The sequence below is a fragment of the Hyaena hyaena genome, unplaced genomic scaffold (genome assembly GCF_003009895.1).
Source record: "Hyaena hyaena isolate Hyena2069 unplaced genomic scaffold, ASM300989v1 scaffold_728, whole genome shotgun sequence".
Lineage (NCBI taxonomy): Eukaryota > Metazoa > Chordata > Mammalia > Carnivora > Hyaenidae > Hyaena > Hyaena hyaena.
In genome coordinates this window covers 76388-101881 of record NW_024081362.1, presented here as the reverse complement: position 1 = coordinate 101881, position 25494 = coordinate 76388, and the positions used below count along the sequence as shown (strand labels likewise).

General features: G+C 35.1%; 1 protein-coding gene across 1 annotated transcript in view; it reads left to right on the top strand.

The window, feature by feature from the left end:
- The window catches only part of RB1 (RB transcriptional corepressor 1), a 176090-nt gene that overhangs the window by 138329 nt on the left and 12267 nt on the right, over positions 1-25494 (top strand). Inside the window, exons 18-21 of the mRNA XM_039218016.1 lie at positions 14666-14784; positions 17926-18071; positions 20745-20890; positions 25102-25206. Coding sequence (XP_039073947.1) covers positions 14666-14784; positions 17926-18071; positions 20745-20890; positions 25102-25206 — 516 coding nt within the window. The remainder of the gene's footprint in view (positions 1-14665; positions 14785-17925; positions 18072-20744; positions 20891-25101; positions 25207-25494) is intronic.

Below are 25494 nucleotides of genomic sequence, written 5' to 3'. Positions count from 1 at the left end.
TCTTTGTCTGTTTTTTAGTTGGATTATTATTATTATCATTGAGTTTTACAAATTCTTTTTTTTAAATGTTTTATTTATTTCTGAGAGAGAGAGAGAGAGAGAGAGAGCGTGAGCAGGGGAGGGTCAGAGAGAGAGGGAGACACAGAAGCTGAAACAGGCTCCAGGCTCTGAGCTAGCTGTCAGCACAGAGCCCGACGTGGGGCTTGAACCCACGAACCATGAGATCATGACCTGGGCTGAAGTTGGATGCTTAACCAACTGAGCCACCCAGGCGCTATATTATATACTAGTCTTTTATTGGGGATGTGGCTTGCAAATAATTTCTCCCAGTCTGTAGCTTCTTTTATCATCCTCTTCTGTGGTCTTTCTCATAGCAAAAGATTTTAATTTTGATGAAGTCCAATTTATCAGTTTTTGATTTGTGCATCATGCTTGTGGTATCAAGTCGAAGACCCCAAGGGTTTTCACCTATATATTTTTTTAAGTTTTATAGCTTCACATTTTATATTTAAGTGCATGATTCATTTTTAGCTTTTTAAAAAAAATTTATAAAGATTATATTTTTAAAGTAATTTCTGTACCCAACATTGCACTCAAACTCATAACCCTGAGATCAAGAGTTGCATACTCCAGCCTAGTGCCCCATTTTAATTTTATTTTTGTACAAGGTTTAAGATTTAGGTCAAGGTTCTATTATTTTGACTTATATCTGGATATTCAGTTTTTCCAGCACTATTTGTTATAAAGCCTATCCTTTTTCCATTGATTTACTTTTGCACCTTTTCAAGAGGGGAACAAAGAAGATGATGGGACAAATAGATGTAGTATTTAAACTAACCATTATCAATAATTGCATTAAATATAAACGGTCTTATAGCACCCTCAATTAAAAGTCAAAGATTGTCAAAGTGGTTAAAAAAGAAAGACCCACCAACTCCGTACTCTGTGCTATTTATAACACAGTAGTTTTAAATATAAAGCTATAAATACATCAAAAGTAAAAACATGAATCTCCAAAGATTAGGAGCCTGGATGGAACTAAGATAATTCTAAGATTTGTACTGTCAGTGGTTAGGTGGTTGATAACACAGCTAACTATAGAAAATATTGAAGAAGTCATAGCTGATTGGTGATGAGGATAATGAGTTCATGTTAATGTTTGATTATAAATATTTGACAGATTTACCATACATCCATGTGGAAGTCTGAGATATCTAGATGAGTAGCTTTAGTCAGAAATGTAGATTTAGGAGTAGAATAGCTATAATTAAAGCCATTATAGTGGCTCAACCAGGATATATATTGGCAAGAGCATCCTGAGGAATATCACTATTAAAAAAGTAGTAAAGTAAAATGGAAAAGAACTATCAGAAAAGGTCAAGGCCAGCCATAGATTATCTGTTTTCTGTTTGAGTTTCCTTTTGCAAGGCAAAATGATCTTATAATGATTTGGCTTACGATAGTACAAAAGCATTTCCTGTAATGTAGGTCTAATAATATTCCTTAAAATACCCAGAAAACAATAGCAATTCCTGCCTTCCACTTCTATTATTAATTTTTCTACTAGCACTAGAGACCTTGTGCTTACTTGGATAGTCAGAATCTCTTTTAGAGAACACCTCAACTCGATAGCCTTTAAGTCCTTGGCTCTCTGAAAAAGTTCATGCTTGCTTTTAGAAATGTATGTTAATTGTGAAATATCATGTAGAGTAGACGGATAGCTTCTACTTTTTCTATCCATATTATTTATTCAGTGGGATTTATACTAATCTTGCTGATAAAGTCTGGTTTCCATCACAAAATTAAGTGGCAAACAGAGTGAAGTGTTGTCCAGAAAGTGATTATGCTGACAGTTAATTTAAGTAGCTAAGTAATGACATGAGACAGCTTGCCTGAGTTTAAGAGTAAAACTGCTTTGAGTCCTGGATACAGTGGTATAGATATAAATACATAATTTTGAAAAGTCAAGTATTTCACTAAGTATTTTCTTTATAGTCTTAAAAAAACCTATTTGCTGTATTAATTATATATGTGCTGTGTAAAGAACTACCCCAAGATACAGCAACTTAAAATAACTAAAATGTGTTATCTCACAAATTTCTGAAGGTCAGAAATCTGGAAGTTGCTTAGCTGTGTGGTTTTGGCTCCTGTTCTCTCAGGAGAGAACTTCAAATTGTCAGCTGAGGATGTAGTCAGGTTAGGGCTTTGCTGGAGCTGAAGATCTGCCTCCAAGTTCACTCATAATGGTTGTTGGTAGGCCTTCCTTCTTCACTGGTTGTTAGCCAGAGGCTTCTTTGCTGTGTGGACCTCTCTCCGTGGGACTTCCCTGGGAGCCGAATATGAAACTGCAGATTTTTTATAAGCTATCTCAGAAGTGACATGCCATCATTTCTACCATTTGCCATTGACCAGACAGACTAACCCTGGTACAATATAGAAGGTGTCTTCACAAGGGTATAAATAACCCAGTGGCAGGGATTATTGGGGTGGAGGCTTACTGCCACAGTTGCTAATGCCAATTAGAAAGAAAATTGTGTCATTACTTTTCTTCTTTGTGTTTTGCTGTATTTTAATTTAACCCATGATATGGCTATGTTGTATAACATTCTAGAAGTATTACTGAGTACCCATTATGTGCTAAGCACTGGGATTTTATTTTGGAGCTCTCTAAAAGTCTCATCTAGACCTTGTTAGTCACCTGCTTAAAATCCATTAATTAGTTAATCCTCTGCTATTTCCTTGCTATAAAATCTATGTTTTAGCTCTGTGGAATGAATCATCTCAGTTTTAAGAGTTTATGTTCCTGGTGCCATTCTGAATACTTTGTACTTTATACTTTATATCTCATTTAATTGTTATAACAACCAACCCTATGAGGAAGTGTATTACCTTCCTCATTTTATGGAAACTACATGAAATTTCTCTAGGGTCATTATTTTCTCTTGTTTATAGCCATCTCTTCTGCTTTCCACTTAAAATGACTTCTGTCTTTAGGACTCAAATCAGAATAAGGCATAACCTTCTTCCAGGTAGTTTTCCCCAATATACCTTATCTGGATTCAATGTCCTTCTCTAGATTTCCAGTATTCACCCTGCGTATCCTTTGATTATGGAACTTACTGCTCTCTATTGTTGCTTTTTAATTTACTTATCTGTTTCCTTCATTAGAGAATGTAGCACGGGGATTAAAAACAAGGGCTTTAGAGTAAAAAGGCTTGGGGCCAAATCCCCCATCCACCATTTTACTATCTGTGACTTTGAGTGATTTAATCTTAGCTTACCTTTCTTCACTTGTAAAATGACATAAAAAATAGTACCTTCCTCCTAGAGTTTGTTGTAAGGATGAAATAATAAAGTGCTGTGTGCCTTGCCTGGTATTCAGTAAATCTATAAACTCTTCAAGGGCAGCATTATTGAATGGTTATTATGTGCCATGTACTGTTCCAAAGCCTTTGTGTAGTTTCTTTAGTTCTCACAATAACTCCGTGTCGTAGGTACTAACAATTAATTATATTCTTCTTAGCAGCTGTACTGCCTGTCACAGAATGTATCTGTGAAATGGATGAATGAATGAATGATCAATGGAATTGTGGGGAGTAGAGCTAATTGTAGGATGAGACAACACCATGGAAACGTGGCTAAAAGCATGACAGTCAGCAAAAAGAATGAAGAGAAAATGAGCAAATGAACATGGTTTACATCATTGTAAAGAAGCTAATAGCACACAACCTCTAAACAGACTTGGGTTTAATTCCCTGCTCCACAGTTTATTGGCCATATGACATGGGGCAAATTTTTTAACTTTTGTATTTCAGGTTCTCTGTCTATAAAGTGGGGATAACAATAGTATGTTTTTTATAGATTTACTGTGAGGATTACATGAGATCATGTTTTAAAATAGTTACCATGGAACTTGGCATGTGGTAGATGTTCAGTAAGCATTAACTAGTACTCTACTTAAATTGAGGGAATCAAGAAGACAGAATTTTGGTAGTGAAGGAAGTAAAATATTATTATGAAGTATGTGGTAATGACTTTGAATCATTAATCATAATTATCAAAATTAGATATGATAGAATGGAAGATTACAGTTGTTATTCTACCTTGCAGTATAGTACCCTCTCCAGGCCACACTAAGTTTTTGCTGTGGATCTGTCATTAAAAATTAGTTCTCATTGGGGCGCCTGGGTGGCTTAGTCGGTTAAGCATCTGACTTTCACTTAGGTCATGATCTTGCAGTTCGTGGGTTCGAGCCCCGCGTCGGGCTCTGTGCTGACTGCCAGCTCGGAGCCTGGAGCCTGTTTCAGTCTGTGACCCTCTCTCTCTGACCCTCCTCTGCTCACGCTGTTTCTCTCTCTCTCTCTCTCTCTCTCTCCTAGAAATAAACAAAAATATTATTAAAAAAATTAGTTCTCATAAAGTAAATGAAGTGTTTCTAATGTTCTGTCATCCTACCCTATCATCACTTTAGCTCAAATGTTGGGAAAACAAGAACCAACAGTCTTCTTTCAGTGATTGACTATGTTATGCGTTAGGGAATTTCTGAGTTTCACAGTAGAGAAACTGTACTTTTCTATCGGACTGATCTCAAATTTATCTAGGTTATTAGCAGTCTAGAAAGTAGAATTTAGGGACTGGTCGAAAGGATGCCTTTTGAAACCTAAGAAGGCAAGAAATGGAGTTATTACAGTAGTATTGCTATTTAGGAAAGAGTGAGTCAGACTTAAGAAGTTTATATCAAAATTAGAGAAATAAAGTTAACTCTTGAGGGAGTCTCAGAGGAGAGATAAACATAAGGGAAATATGGCGGGGATGGCATGGGAGGAAGCTGGAATAGTGGGATTGCATTAGACTCTCATGAGAAGCTTTTCTGAAATGTAGATATTTTTAGAATTATACCTTGCATTATCAGAATTTTAAGGGTTGAGGAGAAATCTCACATGTGTGTTTAATAAAGCTTGTATATCAGAAAGTAAGAGTTTACCTTATAAAATATAATTGTGGTATTCTAAGGATGACCTAGGCCATTGATAGTCTAAACTTAAAATTAATCATTAGAGATTTTGAACTCACAGTACACTTAAAGACATATGGCACAATTTAACAAGTTTCTTTTTTTTTTATTTAAAAACATTTTTTTAATGTTTTTATTTCTTTCTGAGAGAGAGAGAGAGAGACAGACAGACAGACAGACAGTGCAAGCAGGGAAGGGTCAGAGAGAGAAGGAGACACAGAATCTGAAACAGGCTCCAGGCTTGAGCTAGCTGTCAGCATAGAGCTCGATATGGGGCTTGAACCCATGAACCTCGAGATCGTGACCTGAGCCAAAGTCAGACGCTTAACTGACTGAGCCACCCAGGCGCCCCATCAAGTTTCTAAGTTTTGTTTTCTTGAAAACAACTCACTGTTGGGTAACTAAATAATTTTTGACACAAAACTCTGACCCTATGAATAGGTTAAACATGCTGCAATATCTGCTGTCATGGAATAAGATGTATAAGTAAAGGGTACTTATTAGATTCCCGAAGGTAAAAATCTGATAGAGAGGCCTTGGCTAAGGCAAAAATTATTGAGAAAAACGATTTTAATTGTGATTATTTAATCATAAGATATATGTTTTCGTTCTTTTACTTTTTTACAAATCCTTGTCATCAGCATTATTAATAGATAATTGGATGATTCCTCACTTCAGCATGGCAAGCATGTTTATTCCACACCTTTGAACTCTCATCCACCCTTCTTGTGCTTTTCTTTTCGGGCAAAACCCTTTCTTCCTTCAAAGTTTGACAAAACTTGATTTTCATCATAATCAGACATGCTAGTTTCCTTTCACAAACTTTCATACCCTATTCCTTTTTAAATATCTGTTTCTAACACTCTCTTAGTTCCTTTTATAGTATTAATTCCTCCTACTGTATGAATTCTTATTCTGCAAATATTCATTATAGGTTTTAAGTTAGAATAAGATCTTTTCTTTGGGTTAGGGACAATAACTTTCCCACAGTATTAGGGTGAGTTCTACAAATAATGACTCTTGAACATGATTTTATCATGACTGTTAGAATGGAGGAAGCTCTCATTGGTTATGCTTGCCATGGCTCTATTGAAGATCATACTGATGGGAGTAGACTTTTGACTCTTGTAATATTTCATTTAGAAAAATGGCTATATTAGTTTAATTGGATAAATTTTGTCATTACAGTTGAATCTGCCTACCCAGAGCAACATATGAAACATCCTCAAGTATACCCTGACCTAGTTTTAGAATTCTTGGCTAATTTTGAGTTTGGAATTCCTTTCTTAAAATAGTATTTTAAAATTAATGCAGCAAATGCAAAATATAACATTGTGTGTGAGCTACATCTCTAAAAAAGACTTTAAATAATATCCAATACCACAAAATAACTTAATTTGAAATAAAGAAAATAAGATCTGGGGCACCTTGGTGGCTCAGTCAGTTAAGTGCCCAATTTCAGCTTAGGTCATGATCTCACAGTTCATGAGTTCGAGCCCTGCATGGGGCTCCTGCTGGCAGCATACAGCCTGCTTCAGATCCTCTGTCCCCCTTTTTCTCTGCCCCTGTCCCACTCATGTTGTCTCTTTAAGAAAATAAACGTTAGGGGCGCCTGGGTGGCTTAGTCGGTTAAGCGTCCGACTTTCGCTTGGGTCATGATCTCGCGGTTCGTGGGTTCGAGCCCCGTGTCGGGCTCTGTGCTGACTGCCAGCTCTGAGCCTGGAGCCTGTTTCAGTCTGTGACTCCCTCTCTCTCTGACCCTCCCCTGCTCACACTGTCTCTCTCTCTCTCTCCTAGAAATAAATTAAAAAAATAAATAAATAAACGTTAAAAAAAAAGATCAACCCAAATTGATATATTCTCATTGCTTTCTAAAGAGTTGATGAAGATATCAATTTAGAAAATACTTAAAATTTTTTTTTAACATTTATTTATTTTTGAGATATAGAAACAAAGAATAAGCAGGGGAGGGGCAGAGAGAGGGAGATACAGAATCTGAAGCAGGCTCCAGGCTCTGAGCTGTCAGCACAGAGCCCAACTCAGGGCTCGAACCCATGAACCGTGAGATCATGACCTGAGCTGAAGTCACTTAACTAACTGAACCACCAGGGGCCCCTAGAAAATACTTTTAAAAATACATTTTGGAGTGCACAGTTATTTAAATATTTGTGTGTGTAAAACTGTATGTAATTAACATAGTAACATTACTACTTCTTTAAAGTTTTCAAATCCTGGGGTGCCTGGGTGGCTCAGTCAGTTGAATGTCTGACTCTTGGTTTTGGCTTAGGTCATCATCCCAAGGTCATGGGGTTGAGCCCCGTGTTGGGCTCTACACTGAATGTGGAGCCTGCTTAAGATTCTCTTTCTCAGGGTACCTGGGTGGCTCAGTCAGTTAAGCTTCCAACTCTTGATTTTGGCTTAGGTCATGATTTCACAGTTGGTGAGTTCAAGCCCCACATTGGGCTCTGCACTGACAGTGTGGACCCTGCTTAGGATTCTCTGTCCCTCTCTCTCTGTTCCATCTCCATGTGTGCTCTCTCTCTCTCTCAAAATAAGTACACAAACAAAATTGAAAAATATAAAGATTCTCTTTCTTCCCCTCTATCCCTCTTCCCTGCGCATATTCTCTCTAAAATAAAAAAATTAAAGTTTTCAAGTTCTTAAAAATAGCAGCTTTTAGTCTATGATGTAACAAAGGAATTGCTGCTTAGAGAGTCTTTTTAAAAGTTGCTTCAAATGATCACTTTTAATGAAAATCTAGTTAGAATTTTTGTCCTCTTTTGCATAATTTCTAATATTTAACAAATGTGTTTTTCAAAAACAATGCTTCTAACTCAAACATTGCTCACATGGGTTATAATATAAATTGTCTAGCATTATCACAATTTGATTCATAGCTCATCATTATATTATTCTGGTACTTAGTATATGAAACAATTACCTTTGAAAGGAAAAATAATATTTTATATAAGCTGTCACTGTTAATTATGTAATTCTGTTAAGCAAATATTGTAGAGTCCTCTCTGATTAAATAAGTATGACTTTGTGTTGTTTTCTGTGAGAAGAATGATCATCAGGAATATTTGGCTTTATGAAATAGCATATAATACCAGAATTAGCCTTGGTAAAATTAATTACTGCACTTATTTTATTGTTGCTGTCTTTTATAGTAAGAAATTAATGAAATATTATAGTATAGTCACAGTGTGTAAGAGCTCAGACTGTGCAGCCCGGCTGCCTAAGTTCAAATGCTTTTGTTAGCTTCATTTTCTCTCTCTGTCAAGTGGGGATAGTATACCTACATCACAAGGGTTTGTGAAAATTAGATGCATACTTTCAATAAGCATTTACTAAATGCTGTTATTTGTTAATGACATATTAACATAGATTTCTTTTCCAGTAAATCCTTTGGATAAAGATAAAACTAATAGTTAAATTAATAAAATATTTTTAATAGTTTATAATCTAATACTTAACCAGTTCTAGGAAGCTACTATATTCATTATTGTTTGAAAATAGCTTAAAAGAGTTTTAGTTTTTATATTTATAAACCTCAAAAGTTATTACCCTATGCTCTGAAAGTAATTTTAGTGTATACTATTCAGTCATGATTTACTAGTATAGCCAAATTTTCTAATCTTTAAACTCAATAATGATAATGCTTAATTCACAGGTTTATTTTGAGGATTACATGAGATAATACATTTGAAAAATACTTTGTAAACTGAAAGTGCTTTAATCCTTCTCTAAACAAACTAAAAATAATACATCATTCTGTTTTGTCAAATATATCTTAAATTAACTTTCATTATTAGTTTAGTGTTCAGTGCCCCAAAGGGCAAATTTCATACCAGGGTCATGCAAGTACAAGTTATTGCCTCCTTAAAATTTGCATTGAAGCCACCACTCTTGTTTTACTCTAGTTCTGGCTCTGGCTCTCTTTTATGTTGCTTGTAGACATTTTTCTTTTGAAGAGAAGAAAAGCTGAAAGTAGTTTGTTGATAAAATACTACTGCTGAAATATAAATAACCCAGAGTATGCTGGTAATTTTATATTGTCAGTTCTGCTTACTGTGAGGCAAAGGGCTAAATTAAGTAAACAGTAGGCTTTTCTTCTTTAAATTTCAGATCAATAGCATTAATTCCTGAGTTACATGCATACAGCTCCAAAGTTGTTTGCACTCACTGGACTTAGTACTAAACATGCCTGGCACATTCTTCATGCAAAATGGAGCTAAGAAGTTGGAAATTGATAGGAAATTCTGTCAGAATTAAGGCACTATTGAGTATGGTGACCTCTGTCACCTACAGAACATTCCTGAAAGCAATCAATAAACCATTCAATTAATCAAATATTTTTAGAGCCCCTGTTCTATGCTAGAAATATATATAATAGGAAGCCAGACACAATTGAACTAGCTATCTCTCTGTTAGTGATTTTTGACATGAAAAACCTGTATCCTAAAACAGTTTCTCTTGTAATAGATGTCCCATTTCTCTTAGCATGAGCAGACTCTGTAGCATGGTCTTTAGGATTTTGCATCATCAGGCAGCTACCCACCTTTTTCTCTAGCAATCTCTCCACTACTGCACCACCACTTTACTTTAGTACTAGTAGCCTCTTTTTTTATTTCCTAAAATAACTTCAGTTTTTAGCACATTTTTTTCCTCTTGGGAAACCTCTGTCTCCTGCTTCTCTCAGAGTACAACCTCTTTCTTTTCTTTCAATTCTCAGCATCCATGTTACCTTCTCAGATACATCTTCCTTGAATTACCCCTCTACCAGGGTTTCCATTTGTATTCTTCATGAGATACTCTATTATCTCATAGAATTTTTCTGAATGTGTCATTGCTTGCTTGCTTATTGTCTGCCTCTTCCCATTGGACTATGAGCAGCATGTGGGGAGGAGCCATATCTTTCCCTGGAGCATAGTAAGTATCCAATAAATGTTTGATGTTTAGTGGGTACTATTTCGTGGACAAAACTAATAGTTTTACTCTAGGCTGCCTAAGTGCTCCAAGGTACTCCACTGCACTTCACTTTGAACAAAAGCCTTCTAATAATAGGCATTCTGAAATAATTTTCCTGTTTTTGCTTTCTTTATGGTTAAGGTACACATACTATGTTTGACTAATGCTTGAGGGGAAAAGATGGGGGAAAAGAGTAAGTAAGTATTTTATTTTTTAAAAGATCTAGGGTGTATATAACTAAGAAAGTTATATTTTTAATCTTATTCTCACTTTAAGGCAGAATTAACCTCAAAGAACTTTGAACACTTTTAACCTACTCACTCCATTCACTTATTCAGTAATTGTTTACTGAGTCCCTGCTGTGTGCCGTGCAATTTTAGACATTGGGAATGCTGTTGTGAACAAGATAACTGTAGGACATAGTTAATAAACAAGTAAACAATTGAATACATAATATAATTTCAAATCATGATCAGTACTATGAAAAAAATAGGGCAGAGTTGGGATTAGCAAATAAGTGGGAATTATGACTGCCTTGGACAGGATGTTCAGAGAAGGCTTTGCTGAGAAGGTGCTATTTGGGGAGACAGTGTGAATAATGGAGTGGGTTGAGTCATGGAAAATTCTGACAAAGAGTACTACAGATAGAGGGAAGAGCATATATGGAAACTGAGAGAATCATGCTGTGTTTAAGGCATAGAAAGATGACTAGTATGACAGGAGTAAGGAGGAAAGTAGTAGAAAGTGAGACCTGGGAGGTAACAAGGGCCAGACCTCAAGAGGCTCTGGCTTTATAAGCCAGGATAAGGAGTTTGGATTTATCCTCAGTATGATGAGAAGTCATTGGAGGGTTTTGAGTAGGGTGGTGGATGCAGGGAGTAGCCTATTAGGTCTATTGAGAAAAGCTGGGAGGCTGCAAGAGTGGAAGTATGAAAAATGGTTGGAGGATGCTTTTTGGTAGTACAGACAAGACATTATAATGACTTAGACTACAGTAATGTTAGAGATGATGAGAAGAAGTTAGACTTGGGATATATTTTGAAGTTAGAGTCAACATGACTCTCCTGGATGGGATAGTGGAGTATGAGGGAAAGAATAATTAAAGATGACTACTTTTTTGCTTTGGACAACAGGATATAAGCAGTGATAATGATAGGGGAAAAACTAGAAAAGAGCCAGAGTTTTTTGGTGATAAAGGATTATCCAAGTTTATTTTGCACATAGACCTTAATCATACATGTTGAGTAAGGTAGAAGAAGATAGATGCTTTTGAAGTGATTCTTCAAGTCCCTTGGTATCTGGCAGCTGGAGGATTGTTTGTAATTTTTAATTCCTAGCATAGGGCCACTTACTGAGTAGACATACAACAAATATTGGGTGGATGGATGGATGGAATGTATGAGGTATACATTAATATATTTTAACAGATACATCATCTTTTGTATAAAGTTCATTTATTATGTATAAGTAAGAACTTAACCATAATTTCAAATGCATACATAGCACTACTCTGTACCAGGCTTTGTTCTAATGCTTAACATGTGTTATTAATTCACTTAATTCTCACAGTACTATAAGTCACTATCATGATTAGTATCTCCACTTAACAGTTCAGAAAAGTGAGTCATATGAAGTTAAGCAACTCGTCCAAAGTTATGCAACCAATAAGTGGCTGGGATTTGAATCCATGTGGCCAGGATTTATATCTGTGTTATCACTTGGGTTGAGGGAGATGGAGTAATAAAAGTGATACTTGAGTGAAACATAAAGACTATTGGTAAAAAAATCCTACCTTAATCCTTGGAGGAGGTGTTCACTTGAGTATAATCCTATTAGGCTAATCTGCAGCCCAGCCTGTTGTGCTACTATGAAGAGAAAGTAGAATGCCTGATTTATAGTATACTTAAATCCTTTAAAGGCTCAGGTTTACTTGCATTTTTGTGTGTGTCTTAGGTCTCTTAAAATGTCGTTGAAATAGAAATGGAAATAGGCTGCTCCTGCTGAATATGTATGGATTTATACCCACAGTATTTTAGTTAAATATATATATTCAATTTGTCAGTGGCTGGAAAATGTAAAACATTGAATATAATACACATGTGTTAACTGGTGTTAATTGTTAGCTTTACTTTACTCCAATGAAAGCCTTTACTTACATTGCACTTCAGAGTGGCCCTACTGAAAGGAAAGAATAGGAAATAAAAATTACGTTATGGAAGTTATAGGGAAAAAACCCAATATTGTTTATTTTTTAAGTGTCTGGTTTAACTTGGTTTATTGTGGTTTTAGTCAAACAGGTTTTTAGTTTCTGTGCAGTCAGATCAGTTCATCTTTTTCTTTGACTTCTGGATTTTGGTCAAAACTAGAGTTCTTTGTTTTTGGATATCACAGGTCATTTAGTGAAACGCTTTAAAAAGTGATGAAAATAATGCTAACATAAAACACAATAACCACACAAAACCAAATTTATCAGCAAGTATAAATGTCTAAAATTACCCAAATTTGGAGCGCCTGAGTGGCTCAGTTTGTTAAGCATTTGACTTCAGCTCAGGTCATGATCTCAAGGTTTGTGAGTTTGAGCCCCATGTCAGGCTCTGTGCTTACAGCTAAGAGCCTGGAGCCTGCTTAGGATTCTGTGTCTCTCTCACTCTCTGCCCCACTTGTGCTCTGTCTCTGTCTTTCGAATAAACATTAAAAGTAATAATTTTAAAAAGATTACCCAAATTGGATTAAAAAAAACCCAAAACATAAATATACGTTGTATTTAAATAATGCTACTCAGTAGTGTTGAAAATAAAAGAATAGAGAAAGGCATATTGGGCTAATGAAAAAGAAGTCACAATTTTAACATTGGTTTAATAGGTTCAACACACTACAATTAAGGAACAGAAAGTCATGTTGTAATGATCAAGAATGCAATCTTTAGTGAAGATTTGACAGTTCCGAATATGCGCTAAGTAGCATAGTATTCAAATTCATTGAGAAAAAAACTTTGAGAATATATGAATAGTAAAAATATGCATTAGTGTAAGGAGACTTTAACTCATGCTTCCCAACTGACGATAGCTCAAGTGGATTAAAGATAAATATATGGAAGATGTAAATGCTATAATTAATACACATGTGATTGATATATAAAGTTCTATAGGCTGGAAGTATTTTTCCTGTGCCCATGGAATGTTTATAAAAGTATTTATATATTAGGCCACAGTAGAAAATAAGTTCCAAACATAAGAAATAAGCAACTTCTCTGATTATATATTACAGGAGACAATAAACTTGTGAGATAGAAGGAACACCTTAACACCTAGAACCTTTTTCTTCAATGTTAAAAGATCCTTATTGTAAAAATTAGTGATAACGTTAGTCATGACTTCATTATAAAATTTTAAACTGTTTACACATCACTTTGTATAAACACTCTTGATCTTAGAGTGTGAATGAGTTTAAGCCCCATGTTGGGAGTAGAGAGGTTACTTTAAAAAAAAAAAAAAGAAAATAGAGAATATGTAGTTCTATAATAGAAATAATGTTAAATAAAGATTTTTATCTCTCTGCTCGTGGGTGGGAATGGGGTATAATTTACCTTTTTGTGATGACCTTGACAAGTTTTAGTATCACTGTTGCACTAGCCTCATAAAATGAGATCAAAATGTTTCTACTTTTTCCATTGTCAGTAGAGTTTGAGTAAAAGTGGAATTATCTGTTCTTTGAATGTTTGGTAGATTTCACTCCCAAAACCCAAGGTACTTGATATGCTTAATATTTTCCTTATGGTGAGATTTTTAATTACTGATTCAAGTTTTTTAATAGTTTATATAGGACTATTGCTACTTTATTTTATTGTTTGGTTCATTTATATTTCTTTGGAATTTTCTACTTGGTCTGAGTTTTCCAATTTATTGACATAAAACTATTCATAAGAATCCCCTGTTATCTTTTTAATTTTTGTGATAATGGTCCCACTTTTTGTTCCTATTACTGTTTATCTGTTCTCTTTTTTTCAGTCTGACTGGAGGTTTATTTAATTTTATTAATTAATTCAAAGAGCTGGTTATTAGCTTTGTGATCAGTGTCTTTATCTTTGTGTTTAGTTTCATTAAATTATGCTCATTATCTTTATTACTTGTCTTTGTGCCATCTTTGGGTATTTTCTGTGTATTTTTCCCTAACTTGTAATTTCTCTTCTAATATAAGCATTTCAAATTATGCATTTTTAAAGTCCTTTATCTTATGTATATAGAAAAAAAATTGGCAATCAGTATTTTCAAAATGGAGAAAAGGATCTCATCTGAATTCTGAATCACAGTGGGGCACCTGGGTGGCTCAGTCGGATAAGCCCCCAACTTCAGCTCAGGTCATGATCTCTTGGTTTGTGGGTTCGAACCTCACATCGGGTTCTGTGCAGACAGCTCGGGCCTGGAACCTGTTTCAGATTCTGTGTCTCTCCCTCTTGCTCCTCCCCCACTCATGTTCTGTCTCTGTCTCAAAATAAATTATAAAAAGTTTTTTTTTTAAACAATATAAATCTGAAATCATTAAAAAAATGAATTCTGAATCACTGCTGTCAGTTGTGACTAACTTTGTAGCACTCTGCATATTAGGCAGTAGGATTTTGATATGCACATGGGAAAAATCATACTTACCAGTGCGGTTGTAATGTCATCTGGTTTCATATAGGATTCACCTTTATTTGATCTTATTAAACAAGCAAAAGACCGAGAAGGACCAGCTGATCACCTTGAACCTGCTTGTACTCTCAGCCTTCCTCTCCAGAGTAATCACACTGCAGCAGATATGTAAGTAGAATGTCTGCTATGCTATTCACTCAACCTGCAAATAGGTTTTGAGCATGGTATAATGCAAGATACTATATAGAAACTGTAGGGAATAGAATTTTGCATAAGACAGTTTTCTTGCTTTGAAGGAGCAAGGATGTAAGACACATAACCCAAATAAAGATCATATAAAGTGGCACCAAGTGCTACTGAAAACACCCATGTTTTATGCAATGAGGATAGTTTTCATGGCAGAGTTGGCAATTTAGTTAGGCCTAAAAGATGGAAAGGAGGATTTCTCTATGGAAACTGGGGAGGAGGGAGGAGACAGAACGTGTTCCAAGAGTCAGAAATGGCATAAATCCCAAAGTGTAATGCCAGGAAAGCAGGAAGCATTTTCAGGGAATACAGAACAGTGTATTTGGGGTAAAGCATAGGATAGGCTTAGGGATTAGTGTGGAATATGAAACTAAATCAGTAGACAGGTGATGATGACGATGAGGACGATGATGGAAGAAGAAAGCAAGTAGTCAGTATTTATTGAGGGTTCACTATGTGCTGGACGTTGCCTAAATACTTGAGATTCTTTTTTTTTTCTTATTTAATCTTCATAACGTCCCTGTAAGATGGTATATAGTGCTGTCAGCCTCAGTTCCCTGTAATATAGGAATTAGAGGAATAAGGTAACTTGCCAAAAGTCAACAGAAGTCAAACCCAAGCAATCTGACCCTGAAGCCCATACTCCTAAATATTCTAGCTATTTTGTCTTTCATAGAAGTGTGCCTAATGTTTCTATTTAGTTCTGTCTAGGAATTGACATTATAGTGCTCTGTGATTAGTTCAGGGACTATTTTCCAGAGATATCCTTTCCATGCTAACTTGTACCCAAAGTATTTCTAGTATATGATGCTTCTGCCTTCACAAATAAATTTGTTCACTAATTTGTTGGAATTAGTATAAATAAGTCAAGCATTATATGTTTATTTAATTCAGTAAACAGTTGTCTAAGTGCCAGGAAGTTTTCGGGACACTGAGAATAAAAGGTGGGTAAGGTGGACTAGCTTCTTCCCCTCATAGTGCTTTTATTATGGAAGAAGTAAACTAATATATGATGTGCTTTTAGAGTATACGAAGTTCAGGGTTCCTGGCTGGCTCAGTCAGTAGAGCATGCGACCCTTGATCTCAGGGTCATGAGGTCAAGCCCCATATTGAGAGTAGAAATTACTTAAAAAGAAAAAAAAGAGTATATTAAGTTCTGTAATGGAAATCAAGTGATGTGAAAGAGAGAAATTGAGAGTGTAGAAATGTTTAGGGAAGCTTTTTCTGATAAAGTGGTATTTGATTTGAGACCTCAAGGACAAATGGATGCTGGCCAGGCATAAATCTGCATGATATGCATTCCAGGTGGAGCAAACAGCAAGTGTGGTGGCCCTAGGGCAGATCAAATTTAGCTGGTCTGAGGAACAGAAGGAAATCCCAGTGTGCCTGGGGTAAAGTGAGCAAGAGGAGGTTGGAGGTACTACAAGATGAGGTTGGAGAGGCAAACTGGGGCTGGACCATTTAGGTTCCCATGGGCCATAGGAAGGGGTTTAGATTTTAGAAGGGCAGTGGGAAAGCATTAAGGTTTTAAGTAAGGGTGCAGCTTGCTATTAATTTGTATTTTTAAAGAGCCATTTTCTAGCTGCTGTTTGAAGTGCAGGTAGGTTTGGAGGAGGGCAAGGAAGAAGTAGGAAGACCAGTTTGGAGATGATTTAAGTAGTCTAAGTGAGAGATATAGGTGGCTTGCTCTAAGATGTATTAGTCGAGATAGAAAGAAATGGAAAGATCTAGGATGTATTTTAGAGGAAGATTTAGTAAGATTTGGTTTTGCATTGGGCTTGAGGAATTGGGAAAAGGAAGAAATTAAATGTAATTCCTATGTTTTAGACTTAAGAAACTGGATGTAATGTGGAGCCATTTATTGAAATGGGAAAACAGAGGGAAGAAATCAAGAGCTTGCCTTTGGCCTTCTTAAGTTTGAGATTCAAGTAGTGATGTCCTATAGGTAATTGATTATTTGCACCTAGAACTCAAGGGAGATTAACTTCTATCCAAGTTAAGTTTGTCCTCAATATTATGAGTTAGTGAATTGAAGGGAAATCCAAGATTGGAAGTAGACTAGACCCTGTTACTTAAAAGATAATGATGGTGATTCCCTTTTCCTGGTTTATTAGTTAACATACTACATGTAGTAGAAACATCCATAGTGGGTTCAAATCCTCCTTCCTGCTCAGAATTATTTCTCAGCTACTAAGACAAAATTATAAAGTAGATCTGGATTATCTTATAAAAGTTAACAGAAAAGTGGTAGAATGTCAGAAGTGGAGATATTTACTGATATCTGCCTTGATTTATGCGTGTTTAGTATACAGTTGTAAATCTTCCTTGATGATATCATCTGAAGTATTAGATAGAATTCTGTACTCTGTAATTTAGGTGGTATATTTGTGTGTATAACTTAAGTTTTATTGTATACATGAACCATAGTTATCAATGAAACATTTTTTTAAGTTTGTTTATTTTGAGTGAGAGAGAGAGTGTGCGCACACACAAGCCGGGGAGGGGCTGAACGAGAGGAAGAAAGAGAATCCCAAACAGGCTCTGTGCTGTTGGTGCAGAGCCCATGTGGAGTTCGAACCCCATGATCTGTGAGATCATGGCCTGAGCTAAAACCAAGAGTTAGATGCTCTAACTGACTGAACCACTCAGGTGCCCTGTCATTGCAACATTTTTAAGAGGAGAATCAGAAACATGACAAAACTAATTTGGTATCAGTAACTTTTACGGTAGAGTTATTTTTTTTATCTCAATCTCACTGTAATTATTAAAATTGAACATATATACATATACAGTGGTCTTCTTTTTTCCCCCAATAAAGTAGTAACTCCTAGAAAAAGCCATTTCTTAAAATAGTTGGAAATTATAATGAAATGCTTAGTTTTCTTATAGGCGATATCTTTTCTAGCTTGTACTTAAATAAGTTGCCAAATGAAGGAATTTGATGTAGAATAACAAGTAGATATGTTTGGATGCATGTGTACAGCTGTGTTTGTGTGTGAGAAAGAGGGAGAGAGATACTCTTAGCGAACTTCAAATGAAGTCTTTTCCTTTGAATATGTCTAGGTATCTTTCTCCTGTAAGATCCCCAAAGAAAAAAGGATCAACTACACGTGTAAATTCTACTGCAAACCCAGAGGCACAAGCAACCTCAGCCTTCCAGACTCAGAAGCCATTGAAGTCTACCTCCCTTTCACTATTTTACAAAAAAGGTTAGTAGATGATTACTTTCAAAACATGGACTCTGAAACCTGGCTGTGACTGGGTTCAAATCATGACCCTTCTGCTTACTAGGTTTGACTTTGCCACCTAATATCTCAGTGATAATATACTGTTTTGTAATAATAATTACCTTAGAGGGTTTTTGAGTTAATTAATTAATACATAAAATGCTTAGCGGTGCCAAGCTCATAGTAAGCACTCAGAAAGAGTTGGATGTTGTTATTGTTGCTGGTGCTTTTGTTATGCTTTCAAATTTGTTTTTGGAAATATTTGCCCCTGACAGTACTTCTGCTGTTCAGGTGTGTATGTAGAGTTAAGACTGAAGTGTGCTGTGGTCTAATTCCTGAAAGTCTATATTTCCTGATAAGTAGGTTATAGAGCATTCTCTGTGTGTTTATGAGGTGGGGCAGATGTGTCTGTGCATGTGTATATACAGCTGATCCTTGAACAATGTAGGGGTGAGGGGCGCTGATCTCCCATGAAGTCAGAAATCTACATGCAGCTTTTGACTCCCCAGAAACTTTACTCATAGCCTACTGTTGACTAGAAGTCTTAGCGGCAGTGCAAACAATTAACACTTATTTTATATGTTATGTGCATTATATACTGTGCTCTTACAATAAAGTAAGCTAGAGAAAAAATGTTATTAAGAAGATCAGGGGTACCTGCGTGACCTAGTCAGTTAAGCATCCAGCTCTTGATTTTGGCTCAGGTCATGATCTCACAGTAAGTTCAAGCCCCATGTCAGTCTCTGTGCTGACCCTGCCAAGCCTTCTTGGGATTCTCTCTCTCTCTCTTTCTCTGTGTCTCCTCTGCTCATGCTCAGTCTCTCTCAAAATAAATAAACTTTAAAAAAAAAAAGGAAAATCATAAGGAAAATACATTTATAGTACTGTCCTGTATTTATAAAAATAATCTGTGTATATAAATGGACCCTCACCGTTCAAACCCATGTTGTTTAAGGGTCAGCTGTACATGCAAGTGCACACGCACTTGAAGCTCTCTGAAAAAACATGAAAGGCCAGATTCTTCTGCAGTAAATCTATTTTCTGATTTTATTCAACTCAGAAATATACTCAGTTTTATAGGCATATTGTAAGATAACCCTTTTAAGTTAGATCAGTGTTAGAGAGTGTGGTCCCCAAGAGCAGAATCCACGTCTCCTGAAAAGTTGTAGAAAGGAAATTTTTTGTTTAGGTCCCATTTAGAACTATACTCAATCAGAAACTCTAGGATGAAGTGCAAAAAGAAAAGAAAAGAAAGAAAAAAAGACAAAGAAAATCCTTACTTTAATAAGCCTTCCAAGGCAAGCCTAACGTATGCTAAAGTGTGAACCACTTAGAGTAGTTACCTAAAAATTTCTGACTACTTTATGAAAGTCTTTGAACAGTGTAATCAAAACAGGCGTAAAGTAGATGGGAAAAAAGCCCTCAATTTTGTGTATTCTGTTTCTCCAAATCTATATCCCAGTAGTATTTTTTATAGACTCTATAAATAAATCTTACGTTAGTATCCAAGTGCTATGTACCTTCTATGTACCAACTGCTATGTACCTATGTACCTTTTATGTACATAGCTCAGTAGTAAGACTAGGAATTATTTATTCATAAAGAAAATAGTGACAAAAGTGAGGATACTCTTAAAATGCTGTTTACTGTCAGTGGGAATGCAAACTGGTACAGCCACTCTGGAAAACAGTGTGGAGGTTTCTTAAAAAGTTAAAAATAGAATTATCATATGATCCAGCAATTGCATTACTAGGTATTTACCCAAAAGATACAGAAAGACTAATTGGAAGGGATAACATGCACCCTGATGTTTATAGCAGTATTATCAACAGTAACCAATTATGGAAAGAGTCCACTGTCCATGGATAAAGAAGAGGTGGTGTGTGTGTGTATGTATGTGTATGTATGTACACACATATATATACATACACTCATATATATACATACACACAACGCAGTATTAGCCACCAAAAAGAATGAAATCTTGGGGCACCTGGGTGGCTCAGTTGGTTAAGTGTTTGACTCTTGATTTCGGCTCAGGTCATGATCTCATGGTTTGTGGGTTCGAGCCTCACGTTGGGCTGCACGCTGAGCATGAGGCCTGCTTAGGATTCTCTCTCTCTCTACTTTTGCCCCCCCCCCCAATGCATGCTGTCTCCCCCTCTGTCTCTCAAAACAAAAATAAAAGGATGAAATCTTGCCATTTGGAACAATGTGCATGGAGCTAGAGAGTATTATGCTAAATGAAATTAGTCAGGGAAAGACAAATACCATATGATTTCACTCATTTGTAGAATTTAAGGAACAAAACAAATTCACATAAGGGAAAAAAAGAGGCAAACCAGGAAACAGACTCTTAACTATAGACAACAAACTGATAGTTACCAGAGGGGAGATGGGAGGGGTAGTGGGTTAAAGAGGTGACGGGTATTAAGGAGGGTACTTGTGATGTGCACTGAGTGTTGTATGTAAGTGATGAATCACTGAATTCTACACCTGAAACTAATATTACATGTTAACTAACTGGAATTTAAATAAAAACTTGAAAAAAATGCTGTTTAACAATGTTATGGTTATAGCGATTTAATATTTTGGAAAATCTACTTCTAATTCAAAATGAATAGTAAACATGATTAATTCCCCTTATTGCTCCAGTGTACCGACTAGCATATCTTCGACTAAATACCCTGTGTGCACGCCTTCTGTCTGACCACCCCGAACTGGAACACATTATCTGGACCCTTTTTCAGCACACACTGCAAAATGAGTATGAACTCATGAGAGATAGGCATTTGGATCAGGTAAGAAAATAATGTAGTTCACTTCTCTTCTACTTATTTGTTAACTGTATACTGATTTCTTAAAGATTAGGTTCAAATGAGAAGCCAAATCAATTTAGTAAACTTAATATATATGCACTTGTTGGCTACCTTTTATAATTTTGCTCTAATTCTTAGAGCTGTAGAGCTTGAGAGTATTTTAGTAACTTGTTTAATGACCTGAAAGATCTTGTTTACAAAAATCACTGAAGAAACCGTTGGTGAGCTTTTTCTGTCTTATGGTATTCTAGATTTCTTGTTAGTATGGAAAAAGCATGAGACTTATGAACAAGTTGATCTAAAACAGTGCCTGTTGAATGAATGAATGAATGAATGAATGAACGAGTGAACTAACAAACTAATGAGTAAAAGGCTTATTTTACAAAGAATCATCTCTCACATCTTCCTTTTTCTTCTCTGTACCACATAGAGTGTTATTTTGGTGACGGCTTATTGAGATGTAATTCACATACCATACAAATTGAGCCTTTAAAGTGTACACCCCATTGGTTTTTAGTGTATTCACAAAGTTGTGCAAGCATCATCACAAACACTTTTAAGGCAGTTTTTATCATGCTAAAAAGAAACACCATACCCTTCAGCACTCACCTCCTGTTTCACCACTCTTTCTATCCCCAGGCAACACTAATCTTTCTATCTCTGTAGATTTGCCTGTTCTGGACATTTTTAATAATTGTAATCATATAATATGTTGTCTTTTGTGTCTGGCTTCTTTTACTTAGTATAATGTTTTCATTGTTCATCTATGTTATAGCTTGTATAAGTGTTTCATTCCTTTTTATTGCTGAATAATACTCCATTGTATGGATATACCACATCATATTCATCATTTAATGTACATTTATTTTCTACTTTTTTGCTATTAATAATGTTGCTGTGAACATTTATGTACAAGTTTTGTGTGGATATATGTTTCCAGTTTTCTTGGGTATATACCTAGAAGTGAAATTGTCAGGTCATATAATAACTCTGTGTTGAGCTTTGAGGACTGGCTAGACTGTTTTCCAACTTATCTACAATACTTTACATGCCTCCCAGCAGTGTACGAGGTTCCAGTTTCTCCACATCCTCACCAACTTCGTATTTGCTTTTTTTTATTATACTCAATCTATTGGGTATAGAGTGATATCTCTTTGTGGTTTTGATTTGCATTTCCCTGATTGCTAATGATATTGATTGAACATTGAACACACTTTTCACGTGCCTATTGGCCATTTTTATATTTTCTTTAGAGAAATATCTATCCAGATCATTTGAATAATTTTTATTGAGTTGTCTATTTATTATGGAGTTACAAAGGTTCTTTATGTTGTCTACATAAAAGTCCCTTATTTCATATGGTTTGCAAGTGTTTTTTCCAGTTCTGAGTTGTCTTTTCACATTGTTGATTGTGTCCTTTGAGGCACAAAAGTTTTAAATTTTGATCATGTTCAGTTTAGTTTTTTCTTTTGATGCTGGTGCTTTTGGTGTCATATCTAAAAATCTGTCACCAAATCAGAGACCACAAAGGTGTATCCTTGCTTTTTTCCAAGAGTTTTATGCTTTTAGCTCTTACATTTACATTTTTATTTGAGTTAATTTTTCTGTATGGTGTGAGGTAGGAGTCTAATAACTTCATTCTTTTGTAGGTGAATACTACTTGTTCCAGCACCATTTCTTAAAAAGGATTTTCTTTCCCTGTTGACAGTTGTCAAAAATCAACTAACTGTATATATGTAAAAGTTTATTTCTGGTCTCTTCTACTCCATTGATCTATAGGGAAGCATGATCGCCCCAGTTTTACTCTTCTTATTCAAGATTTGTTGTGTTATTCTAAAGCTTGCATTTCCATATGAATTTTAAGATCAGCTTGTCAATTTCTACAAAGACAGGCAACTGGAATTTTGATAGCGATTGTACTGAATCATAGATCAGTTTGAGGAGCTCTGTCATCTTAACAGTATTAAGTATTCCAGTCTATGAACATGTGATGTCTTTCTATTTATTTAGATGTTCTTTAATTTTTTCAGTAATGTTTTTAAGTTTTCAGAATACAGGCTTTCACTTGTTATATTAAACTTATGCCTAAGTAGTTTATTCCTCTTAACTCTATTGTAAATTGTTTCTTTAATTTCTTGTTTGGATTATGCATTACAAGCGTATGGAAATACAGTTATTTTCACATATTAATCATATTATCTTTCAGTTTTGCTGAAGTAAATTATGAGTTGTAATAGTTTTTAGTGGATTCCTTACTATTTTCAATATATAAGATCATAAATCTTCAAATAGAGGTAGTTTTACTTCTTCCTTTGCAGTCTAGATGACTGCTACTTCCTTTGCTCATCAAATTGCTTTAGCATAGAACCTCCAATACACTGTTGAGTGAAAATAGTGAGAGGGGACATCCTTGTCTTATTCCTGACCTCAGGGGAAAGCATTCAGTCTTTCACCATTAAATGTATTGTTAGCTATGGAGTTTTCTTATATGTCCTTTATCAGGTAGAGGAAGTCCCAATCTTTTCCTAGTTTATTGAGTCTTTTTATCATGAAACAGTATTAAATGCTTTTTTCAAATACTTTTTTCTGTATCTATTGAGATGATCATTGTTTTTTCCCCCTTTTATTCTATTGATTTGTGGTATATTACATTAATGAATTTTTCAGTATGTTAAGCCAATCTTGGATTTCTGGAATGAATCCCACTTGGTCACATAATACATTTGATACGCTGCTGATTCAGCTTGTTTTTATTAAGGATCTTTACATCTATAATCCTAAGAGATAATGGTAATTTTCCTCTGATGTCTGATTTTGAGTACTACTGACCTCACAGAATTAATTGGAAAGTGTTCCCTCCTCTTCTAATTTCAGAAGAGTGTGTGAGGAATTGGTATTGATTCTTTTTTAAATGTTTGGTAGAATTCACCAGTGAAGCCATCTGGGCCTGGGCTTTTGTTTGTGGATAGTTTTTTTATTATTATTATTAATGAAAGCTCATGTTTTCTATATCTTTTTTAGTCAGTTTAGGTAGTTTGTGTCTTAAATTTTTCTAGTCCATCTTATGTATCTGTCTTATTGGTATGCAGTTGTTCATAATGTTACCTTAAAATCCTTTCATTTCTGCAAGGTCAGTAAGTAATGTTCCCAGTAAGAATATTTTCAGCAAAAAGTGCATAAAAATAATATACATAAAAAATAATTTGAATATATAAAGTCTAGTACGTTGGATTTTTTAAAGTAGGCACTCATTGCCTTATGATTGTACTGCTTTTCTACAGTATAGAAAGACAGTAGTGATAAGGGTTTCTAAAGAGATTAAATGTCTTGAATCAAGAAGGTTTTCGCTGAGAGATACCTTAGGAAAAGAATTGCAATAGGAAAATATGCTAATTAGCAAAGAAGATATTGGATGGCATTTGAATGGGAAAAATAGGATTGGGGCTGGTAGGTTGCTGAACAAGGGATGGCAAATAGATACTCTTGGCAGTTGTAGATATGAGCAAGAATGTTCCAGAGATATGAATACTTAAATTTGGCAATAAAATTCATACAAATGAAGAAAGTTTGATTTTTTTAAATAGAGAATCATTTCTAGTGTAATTTTTACATTAAAAATAATTTTTTATTGAAACGTAGTATATGCATCTGAAAACATCCATGTATCATAAGAATACATCTTAATGCAGATTCATCAGCTGAACTCAACCTGTATAACCTGCCTCCAAATCAAGAACATTATCTCACAGTACAAAGACTCTCTCCTGCCCCTTTCTAGTCCCCTCACCACCATTAGCAAATGTATTCAGTATTGTTTTATCTGATGGTTTGAGCCTTTTAAACAACTGGCTTTTTTTCTTTCTTTTTAAGTGCTAGTTACACAGTTAACTCATTCCAGTTTCAACTTTTCTGGGAAAAATTTAAGAAACGGAGGTCAAAATTAGGGTTATTTATAAACCAGATGATCAGTTCTAATAATTGAGACTTGGCTATTTGCATTTTGTTCTTTAAACACAATTTGGGTTAAACACTTCACATCAACTTTCAAACTGAGCTTAGGATTTGGGAAAAGATAATCCTGGAGGAACTTAAGTTTCCATTTTTTTGAAGCTAAAAGAAAGATAATAGAGTACTTTTTAGAACATAAGTATGTAACAAAATTCTGATATTTTTATACCCCATTGATTTACTAGATTATGATGTGTTCCATGTATGGCATATGCAAAGTGAAAAATATAGACCTTAAATTCAAAATCATTGTAACAGCATACAAGGACCTTCCTCATGCTGTTCAGGAGGTAAGTAACCTTCCATGGTAAGATTTTAGATATATCCATATCAATAATATTGATAATTTAAGTCATTAATTAGACTATGTTTTCTGACCTTATTATATAAATTCACCTATCAGTTTTTTACTTTTATTAGTTATTTGTAACTAAAATGGAATTGGACAGTTAGGACACTTCAGTATCCAAATTCATATTTTAAAGTTAATAAGGAATATTATATCCATCCAGTAAACAGGATATTTGTAATAAACTTTACATGTATATATACATAAAAAATAATCTGACATTTCAGGG